This window comes from Gobius niger (genome assembly GCF_951799975.1).
Source record: "Gobius niger genome assembly, chromosome: 22".
Classification (NCBI taxonomy): domain Eukaryota; kingdom Metazoa; phylum Chordata; class Actinopteri; order Gobiiformes; family Gobiidae; genus Gobius; species Gobius niger.
In genome coordinates this window covers 21960457-21971343 of record NC_136873.1, presented here as the reverse complement: position 1 = coordinate 21971343, position 10887 = coordinate 21960457, and the positions used below count along the sequence as shown (strand labels likewise).

The following is a 10887-nucleotide window of genomic DNA, read 5'->3' as shown; positions in this document are numbered from 1 at the left end:
GTGCCTCTCAACCTGAAAGCAGACACAAACATTAGATGATGCTTGTTCGGGCTGGGGGGCAGTTAAGTATTCTGGGGGCTGGAGAGGCAGGTAAGTATGGTTGGGGTCAGGTAAGTACGGACGGGACAAAGCGCCAAGTGAGCAGTAGTTGTAGTAGTAGTGGTACTATTAGAAATAGTATTTGTAGTAATAATGAAAAATTATTACAAAGCTGTTTCATCGGTTTTGAATATCCCACAGAAGAAAGCCTTCGTTAAGACACACACTGAATTCAAACCACTCCTCGAAAGGCTACAATCTATTAAAAAAAAGTGTCATTTTTACACTCACATTAATGAGGTAGCCAGCCTGATCGTTCCCCTCAGCGCCGTCCACCTCATCCCTCGTCATCTGTGTAAAGACCCCCGTCCGGTGGCCATAAATACACGCCAAGTACGCGGCCAGGTATCCCAGGACTCGAAAGCGCGTGGGCCTGTCCCTCGGTGGGGCCGCTTCTGCTTCGTCTGGACAGAGACACATTTTGTTTACATAAAAAAAAAACACAAATTAACAGTAACAGCGAGTTCAACTCTTACCCAGGAGGGAGGGGAGGCGACTTTTCTTCATCGTCTCCTTCGGAACCAGCCTTTGTTGTTTGGCAGCCTTAACTTTGATTTGGTGGACGGCGATGAGGCGGCCAGTGTCCCTTGTTAACTTTGTTAGCTCCCGCTGAAGGGCCTTCCTGTCTTTGTAGTTTATCCTGCAGTTTTCTGGCGTGTCCTGCTCCATGTACAGGATGAGACCTTCGGCGTCGTGGAGATAGCCAACAAAAGTTGTTATTTTTAAGCCCACTCTTCTCAAGACAGTTGGGTAGCTGTTTAAGAACATTTTTGAATTAGTAACAGACCGATATGGCGCCAAAGAAAAAAAAAAGTATTTACAAAATGTCTACTTACGCTCGCAGGGCGGTTATATTTTTCAAAAAGCTCCAGTCCCAGTGGGGCTTCGCAGAGGCCAGCATCATGTACTTGATGAATATCTTTGCCCTGGTGGCTTTTGTTACACAGTTCTCCTGAACCTTCTTTGTCCCACCAGACCGGAAAATGGCCTCTTCATAAGAATGCATATAGGCGGCTGCCAGGACACACAAAAAGTAGTTAATGAATCATCATGCAAACAATCAGTTCGAAGCCTGCCTTCAGACGTCAAACAAAAGCTGAATACTGTGTTCTCTTACTAATAGGCTTGGAGAAATGAAAGGTGTCTGTGTTGCCTCTGGTCCTGGGAGAAAAAAGGACCATCAGGGCAGGGTGGAGGGGGGGCGCTGATCTCCAGGCATCTTCTTCTCCTCTCTGATGAGGAAACATTAGTTAGTGAGAAGAAACAGCGATAGAATAAATATGTCCACAGCTCAAACCACTCAGGCAAGTCGATTATGGAAGAAATTCTACATCCAAACATTTACTCACAACATCCGCCTGCATGGCCTGACAAATGGCATCTATGTTGTCTTATATGTCTTTTATGTTATGCTCGTCCTCCTCATCCGACCCCGCTGGCTGAGTATGTTTCCTCTTTTCTGTATGTTTCTAAGGAAAAATGAAAAAGACAAAATTTATGATTGTCTTGCATATGGTAGGGGCTGGGGGGCAGGTAAGTATTGTGGTCTAATGTTTAACTCACTTTTCCTGGGACTGGCGATTCCTCCGACTCCTCCTCCGACTCCTCCTCCGACTCCTCCTCCGACTCCTCCTCCTCCTGTGTCTCTCCTGCTTCCATCTCTGGCCCCACGTCTGAGTCTTTGTCGTCTTCCGGTAGGTGCTGTGGGAAAAAAGTAGTTATAGTGGTGGCTGGGGGCCAGGTAAGTGTTGTGGTCTAATGTTTCACTCACTTTTCCTGGGACTGGAGATTCCTCCTCCTCCTCCTCCGACTCCTCCTCCGACTCCTCCTCCTCCTCCGTCTCTTCTGCTTCCAGCTCTGGCCCCTCATCTGACTCTTCATCTCCCATCTCCCGGCTCCTGCTCCTGCTCCTCCTCCTCCTCCTCCTCGCTCTCCTCTGGCCCTGATGTTATGACCACCACGCTGTCTGTGTCGTTGTCCTCCTCCTCACTTTTGTCAGACTAATAAAGAAAAAAAAAAAGTTCAAAGAAATGACTTTACATGTAAGGAAAAGGCTGGTGAGTTGTTTGTGGGGTTGGGTGCAAGTGAATAATGTTAAATGTTAGTGAAAGTAGTAGTTTCAAAAATGTAAAGAAATTGAACTCACCGATGACGGCGGCGACGCCTGGCTCCCGCTGGACCTGGAGGATGCTTCCTCCCCTGCCGCTGCCTGTAGTGAGACAACATATGTGCATATGCAGAATTTGACACAATTGTCGCAACACGAAAATGTCCTTCATAGGTATATGTTACCTTAAGAGCTGCAACCTCTTTTTTCAGGTCAGCCACCTCCCTCCTAAGGCGCCTGACCAAACTCGAACACGCCATGTTGTGGCAGGGGTTCAGGACCGGATCCTCCAGGTCCAGGGTCGACACCATGGGGGGTGTGGGGTTTGAGGCCCTCAGTTCCCCCAGCCTCCTCAAAGCCTCTTTTGTTTTGGCCTTTTTCAGGACCTTTTCTTTCTGTCTCATGGTGAGGTCATGATGTTTCATCTTCACGTGCCTCTGCACATCCTTTATTTTTACTACGCACCCTCTCACGGGGCAAATAGAGTTCTCCAATTTGATGGAGAATGTTGAGAGCTGGTTCAAAATGGTGGCCTCTTCAATGAGGGCCACGCAGTGCTTCAGCTTTAAGTGCCTTGACACAAACATTAGGTTTTTTTTGCATATGGGACATAGTCCCATGGCTTTGGGCTTGGTCATCTATGGAGAGAAATGAAATGTTTTGGTCACCTAAAACTAACTACACAGTCAATATAACAATTGTTACATACATAACACGCAAAATAGCCATGTGAGCCATCCAAATAATGTATGAAATAAGAAAACCTTTCGTTTATCACTCTATTTAAACAGTATTACAGCAGGGGTTAAGAGGTTAAACCTTATTGTTAGGGCGGGGGTTAAGAGGTTATACAGTATTGGTTGCAGCGGGGGTTAAGAGGTTAAATACTTTTTTTTGGTACACAATACTACGGAAAATACATGACAGACATCACATTTTGGCTTTCACATGTCTTAGTCTGCATGTTATGTACAAGTTTCAAAGTTTTAACAGAACAGAAAGCTGTACTCACAGTGACTTCACTTGGGAGAAGAAATTTTAAAGTTTTCCTGAAACGTGACAAGAAAAGAGTAAATTAGGACAATTAGGACAAGAAACTTACTTAAAAGTATACATAAATGCTTGTATTTCAATTTGGTTATTGGGTTGCTTTAAATCACCTTAACCTTTTAACACCCACCCCGACTAATACGATTTAAAAGTAACAAAGCCCTGCACTAACTTTTGTGACAAGAATCAAAGAAACATTCTACAAATCCCAATCCTCCCCCTTTATCATCCTACAACTCTCTCCCCCAGTGCATGTCATGCTCCAAGATGATAATTGGACACGTGCGTAATGGCCGCACCGGGTGGAAATTATGCAAATCAGCGGATGTTTTTTTGGACTTTTCGTATTAAAAAGACTTCATAAAGAGACTGTAAGCTGCATCTATCCTCCCAGTGCTGATGTGTCGAAAACAATGACATGACAAACTTTGGAAACACGTTTTTTTTTTTTTTTATCTCCACAGTCGAGCGAGCAGGCGACGCATGCTCACCTAATGAAGCCTTATTCTGACACAATACTGCGGAAAATATATGACAGACATCACATTTTGGCTTTCACATGTCTTACTCTACATGTCATGTACAAATTTCGAAGTTTTAACAAAATAACAGAGAGATGTACTCAACGTGACTGCACCTGTCTCCAATGATGCGCTGATTAATCAGCAGGTGGCATAATAGTTCCATGGCAGGTGCGGCGCAGGGGACAAGAGCACTTCCTGTTCAGGAGTTTTTCAGAATAAGAAACATTTCAAAATAAAAGAGCAAATTAGGACATTCGCCCAAAGACAAAGAAACTGACTTAAATCACCTTAACCTCTTAACCCCCACTATGACCAATAATAATTAACCTCTTAACCCCCACTATGACCAATAATAATTAACCTCTTAACCCCCACTATGACCAATAATAATTAACCTCTTAACCCCCAAGCAAACTAATACTGGTTACCCTATTTGAAAGTCTGATTTGGAGAAAGCCAATTATCTCTCCTGGGGGTCCTGGGTAGAATCAAACACTGGTTTATGGTACAGGGCCCTAATGACATTATGTGCCCCAAATATGGTGCCCCGAGGGTCAAAGGTCAAGGTGCGGGAGAGAAACAGCTTTGACTAGTGCTCATCAGTGGGATTTGACAATGCTATTCTCCCCAAAAAACACTCTTATTTGAAGATTCAACTCTCAAAATATAATATGTGCTTCAGGAGTTGCTTCTATAAAAAGTCCAGTAAAGGTGCGTACACACCAAAAGCGTCCACGCCTCCAACTTCCATGTTAACCCTATGTAGAGGCGCTTCAACGCGCTTCGAAATGCAAGCCAAGCTGTCCGCGCGTATTAAGCGTAGCAAACGCGAGCGGATGAGGAAGGACGCGCGTCAAAGCCAGGGAGAACAGCGCGGTGAGCGAACAGGGAGGCCGCGCCCACTGCTTCATGCACTCAAGGAATCCAATCTACACGTGCGTTCATTTACACCTTGTTAACCAATCAGGGATGCTGACTGGGCTTAAATAGTGAGCACAAGCGTCATCTGTTACCGAAAAACATGGAAGAGAAACTAATGGTCGCGGTTTGCGCTCGGCCTGAGTTGTATGACACCACGTCATATTATTATCGAGACAGGAATAGAAGGAAAGTTGCTTGGACCGAAATAAGCCAGGAGCTTGGACTGACAGGTAATATCTTGTACTACCAAAGCATTTTCATATTGTTCTGTTTCTGCTTTAACACCTTGACTAAATGTGATAAACATGTTCACTTGTGTATCAATCGTATTAATGTATTTATTAGTTTGTTAGTAAAAAAAAACAACAAAAACTTTTCAGCGGTGGTGTGCAAAAACAAGTGGAAGAGTTTGAGGGACACCTATGCTAAGAAGAAGAAGGAGGAGGAGGTGAAGAAGAAGAGGAGTGGGGCAGCAGCAGACCACAGGCCACAGTGGAGGTTCTTTGCTGTGCTGTCATTCCTCGACCGGTTCATCGCGCCACGCTCCACCAGCAGCAACATGAGCCTGGTCGAGGACATGGCAGAGGACCTCCACTCAGACGCCTCGGGACTGGAGAGTGACCAAGAGCCAGAGATTGAAGGTATGTAGTCCGCCATGACCTGTCTGTATTCTGTCCACTCTGACTGGCGCTAATGTAATAACAATAATAATCATAATGATAACTTATTAGTATTAGTAATAGTATTAGTATTATTAGTGCTCATGTGTCACTGTCCTAGCAGAGTCCACTGAAACTCCGGAGCCAAGGGCCCCTACATCGCCTGTGGCTTCATCTGGCTCCCAGTCTCCAGTCCCAGGGCCATCTCGGCCTGCTGCAGCCCCATCCGCCTCTGCTCCGGTATCCTCAGGTGTGCAGAGGTCATTTATAAGCAGTACACTAGTCTATATTTAAATGTGGTAGTACAAAATGACTCTACAAACATGTTTTTAAATGCATGTGCTTCTGGTATTATTTTAGAGATCTCAACAACAGGATTTAGACAATTACACTCCATTCTGTTCAAGTTGTTGTTCCGTAATGTTTGCACAGGGAGGAATTAGCACATTGATAGTTTCAAAATCCATCCCATTGCTATTTGTATATAATTGTGATGTTTCCATTGATGTGAATTCAAATCACTCGTTGTTTTATTGTTTGTAGGTCAAAGGAGAAGAGCAGTGCGGCGGCGATCATGGGAGCCATCAACGGCGGTGGAGGAGGCGCTGGTGGAGTCCCTGCGACGCCCTCGGCAGCCTCCACCGCCAGCGCCCCGGGTCTTCACTGCTGTGGAGCACTACCTCCTCAGCCTAGCTCCTGCCCTGGAGAGATTGCCTTTTTTGGACCAAGAATTGGCTAAATCTAAAATTAATGAGATCATAATTGACCTAGTCACCAATCTGACCCCCGATTAAAAAAAGTTAGTCCCATTCTCTCCAGGGCAGGACCTATGGCCTCCTCCTCCTCCTCCTTCTTCAGTGTCCTTCACTCTTCCTCCAAGCAACTTTCCTTCTATTCCTGTCTCCGGTAGTATGCCGGTGTCATACAACTCAGGCCAGAATTTATGTTTAATTTATCGAAATATTTATTTTATTCATGTATTATATTTTGATTTAAATAAAGGTACTTACTTTTGATGAATGTGTTATTTCATGGAAACCTTGATTTCAGATTTAAATTCTCACAATGTTGACATTAAACATTTAAGGAGAATACATGTGCAAGGCAAGAGGTTGGTAGAGAATACCATTTATCCCCAGTCTGTTTGTACAAGCCCTTCTGTGTGCATGTTCCTATGTGTGGCTAGTCAATTCTAGTAATGCATTAGGTGAATAGTAACACTTATAGTTCAGAAGCCTTGTTTTATGAAACATGAATCACAATGGGAAGATGCCATAATATATCAAATTGCAGCATTAAATAGAAAACATTTATTTGTAATATCTTGACAATAGTAGCAGCTGAAGCACAATAGATTACAGTCAACTTCCATACTGGCCAGATGATTTGTGCAGGCAAATAGCAATGGGGAGGAGAGTCCAACACTAAAAAAAGAGACATATGTTACATAAACCGATGACATTGCAACTTAATGTTGGTTTGAACTGTGGTGTAGATGGAGCATCTGTGTCTGATGTTCAGGAGGGAGAGCCGTGCCCCATATGCAGGTCACACAGCAGCAGCACAGGACCTTCACTACCCTGAATGTGAGTTTCTTCAAGATGTAGTCATATTCTGCAAACAGAGGAAGGCCAATACAACAATACACTTTACTGTTCATTATGTTAAAATGAGTAAACAGTTAATGTCGAAATGAAAGAAGTCAGGCTCTTTTGTGATTAGTGGGTGGCTCTTAAAAGAGCCGTTGTGGGGTCCGGTTTAGGGGTTGGGCTGCCATGGCACTGCTCCCTCTGCCATGAAGTGGTCTTTGAAGACGTCTCTCACACGCCTTGCTTCTACAGAGGGGTTGACACCACCAAGACCTGGCAGTGGCGGCTCGTCTGCAGGCGGGTTCCAGACAGCAGGTGGCTCGTCTCCTGCAGCAGCCCTCAGGTAGTTCTGGAGGAGACACGTCGCCTTCACACACTGCTCCACTACCTCAATGCGGACCTCAATGAGGCCACGATAGAACCTCCACTGTGAGGTCAGGATGCCAAATGCGTCTTCAACTACCAGCCGAGCCCGGGATAGGCGGTAATTGAAGACACGCTCCTCAATTGGAAGGACCTCACGTCCAGGGAAGGGCCGCATCATGTTCCTCTGCAGCGGGAACGCCTCATCAGCCACAAAGACATGGGGCTGGGGCCCTCGGTGGTCAGCCCCAGGCAGGTGTTGGTCAGGAGGCAGATGAAGTCTTCCATCCCGCAGAGCCTGACCAAAGGCGGAGTTGGCCAGAATACCCCCATCGCTGGTCCTACCATACCCCCCAACATCAATCACCCGGAACCGGTACCGAGCGTCCACAACAGCCAGAAGGACAATTGAAAAGTCCTTCTGGTAGTTGAAGAACTGGGATCCTGAGTTGGGGGGTGCCTTGATCTGGACGTGCTTGCCGTCCACTGCTCCACAGCACAGAGGGAAGTTCCACCGCTGCTCAAACTCCTCTGCAATAGACCGCCAGTCTTCAGTCGAAGGCACAGCCATGAACTCCCCCACAAGGCAGTCCCAGATGGCAGCCGCCACCTGAGGGACAATACTGGCGACAGTGGAAACGCCCACCCGGTAACTGGCAGCAATTGTCCGGTAGGAGTCCCCAGTGGCAAGATACCTACAATCAGGAATAAAGCAGAATGACATGTCATTGGAATTGAGGTTTAGTGATGATAGAGGAATTATTGGAATTATATACGGCCACTGGTGTCTGCGCACACTGGTGTATGAATGAGAGAGTGAATGGGTGACTGGTTCCTTACTGTAAAGCGCTTTGGGCCTGATAAAGGTAGAAAAGCGCTGTATAAGTTGAGACCATTTGCCATTTACCATACTTTATTACCAATTATGATATGTTAAATAAATACATTACAATAATGTAGCTTCTGGCCTCTTTCCCTTGTATTCTTTGTTTTTGTACTTGTTTGCATTTAGTTAATACTAATAATAATAATTATAATACTCATAAACATTATTTGTATGGCACTTTTCTAAACAGCAATTACAAAGTGCTTTACAGAAAAACATCACAAAGTCAAGGTTTAAGCACTGTAGGCTTTGTATGTGAATGAAGCATCACATTTGCCTGATTTATGATGCTTTTTATGTACATAAATTGGAGATGAAAATTAACTGTCATTTGTCAGATGATGTTTCATCCACAGTACCTGTGGCCTGACACAAGGGGGCGCTAACCCAACGTTAGAGACGAAGCTGATATTTTCATATAGACGTTGTTTATTACTTTATTGCACGCTCGCCATATAAATAAGACAGATGGGTAACGCAGCCATAAATAAACAGCGGAAAGGACATAACAGGACGTAAGTCTGAAAACAGAAAGGCAAATATTCTCTATCCCTCCTTGGCACACGTGAAGTTAAAACAATTGCAACATATTGTTGACACACTTGATTTGAAGTTCTGCTATGGCAGTAATTCATTTGACAGGACTAGTGAGTTTGTAGAGACCCGCACTGATGAAATACTCACTGACCGAAGACAGATGCACAGGCGTCTCCAGCAGGGATGGAGCGCCTGTAGTTGGTGTCCAGGAGAGTGATTTGTGCCCCAATGCGTGACAGCAGGTCATCGAACTGGGCCCGGGACAGACGGAAGTGCCGCTGAAAGGCGCCGTCATCCAGCTGCAGCTCCTGGACCAAATGGTGGTATTCTCCAAACTGGGAGCGCCCCTGGAGGATCGGGTGGACCCATATACGTTTACGGCCGCGATGCCGCCGCTGATCTCCTCTCCACAGTATGTACAACGCAGCGATTCTCTCAACGTCGTCAAGATCCGCCATGTTTACCTGTGTCTACAACCGGTAGCTAGACACGCCTCCTATTTATGACGCTTACACAACTCCACGCGCCAGCAAACAGGCGTTTGTCGCGAGTGTGAAGTATGTGAAGCGGCGTTGTTTGGCGTCCAACGAGAGGCAGATGGGGCGTTGACGCACGTTTGGTCTGTACGCACCTTCAGAACTTGCATTTTGAGGCCTGCCATACGTTCTGGGACAGGTGAAAAGTGCCCCAAGTGGGATCAGGTGTCTTTTCTTTTCTGCTTTGAAGGACTGATGAAATTCATATTTTGACACACTTTTCAAGTATGTTACACATCATCCTTGGGTCTATTTGAATATTTTCGTCCCGTCTCGTTCTGACCACCAGAAAGCCAAGTAGCCTACCGAGCGTCCGGCAGAGTTGGCCCTTTAGAATCCGATCTATTACCTATTTAGAGGGAGAGGGGCTGAATTTCGTGCTATTAACACCTTCTTTGACCCTTTAAATGACTCCTAAATGAAGAAAATGGCGAATGTCTAAAGCGCCGCCGTTCGAAAACGATACGCCCGACAGACACCGAACCTATACCCACGCGCTCGTCTCATGACCCTTAATAACATGTTGTGAGGAAAGCTTTCAAAACAAACAAAAAAAATAAAAAATCAATCCCATGTCAAACTATTGATGAACACTATCTCATCGGTCTCAAAGCTGACACCGGTGTGAACGGCTAGTGTTTTTAAAGCCAATTAACGTTCCTGGGGGTTTTGGAGAAAATAATGACTGGTTCATGGTAGAGCGCCCTGATAGCAGTCTGTCTACCAAATATGAGAAAAAGTTCTTAAATTTGACTGTCAACCCATTGCCATCAATTTGCTTAGAAAAAAAACTTAGAAAAAAAAACTTTTTTTTTCAAAGTTTTTTTTTTTCTAAAAAAAATTCTAAGTGTCTCAGCACTTAGAACAATTTCAAATTGTTGGTTTGAGTGCCAGGGTCACGGACTTCCTTGGGGCGGTTAAATAGAGAGTGCTGCCCGGGTCTAGGGCTAGGGTTAGGGATGAGTTTAGGGTTAGGGTTGGGCTTAGGAGCTACCACCAAAAAATAAAATAAAAAAATAAAAATAAAAAACAACATGGTCCGATTCGACTTGAGCCCCCGGTCACGGGGATGTGCTTGTGCGGTCTGTGCGCCTCTTCTCCTGGAAGCTTAGGGTTAGGTTTAGGCTTCGGAGCTGGGGCCAGAAAAACCACCTGGTCCGGACCGGCTTGAGCCCCCGGTCACGGGGATGTGCTTGTCCCGTCTGTGCGCCTCTTCTCCTGGAAGTTATTCCCAAAGTCCAGGTTCAGGACCACGGACAGGTCACCAGAGCCCGGCCGAAAAAACATAGAAATAAATTCATAAAAATTAGAAAAAGACCAAATTCAGTCCGGAACCATGGCCTATGTCGTAGTCGGGAGCCCCCCGGACACGCCGGTGCCAAAGACGAGCCGATCAGATGCCGTTAAAGGCTCCTGCTCCCGGTTTGAAAGTACGGAGCGAATCGGTCTCGCCTTTGCCCCCGGTGCGCACACGGAGCTCTGGCTTATTCTTTTGCACCCAGCACACGGACGGGTCCGGGAGACTCCCCGGAGCACGCGGAGGCCTTTGCCGGGGCTCTGGCTCTCTCCCGGGCGGAGCAATAGCCGTTTAACTGCGGTGGAGAAAGAAATCGGTA

At 45.8% G+C, this 10887-nt stretch overlaps 1 protein-coding gene across 1 annotated transcript; it reads right to left on the bottom strand.

The window, feature by feature from the left end:
* Positions 1-7118: 7118 nt before the first annotated feature.
* On the bottom strand, positions 7119-9193 carry LOC306981270 (uncharacterized protein; the record flags this gene model as incomplete). Its single annotated transcript, XM_079580831.1, has 2 exons — positions 7119-8007; positions 8883-9193. The coding sequence occupies 2 exons, from the start codon at positions 9191-9193 to the stop codon at positions 7119-7121; spliced, it is 1200 nt and encodes a 399-aa protein (XP_079436957.1).
* Between the last annotated feature and the right edge of the window lie 1694 nt (positions 9194-10887).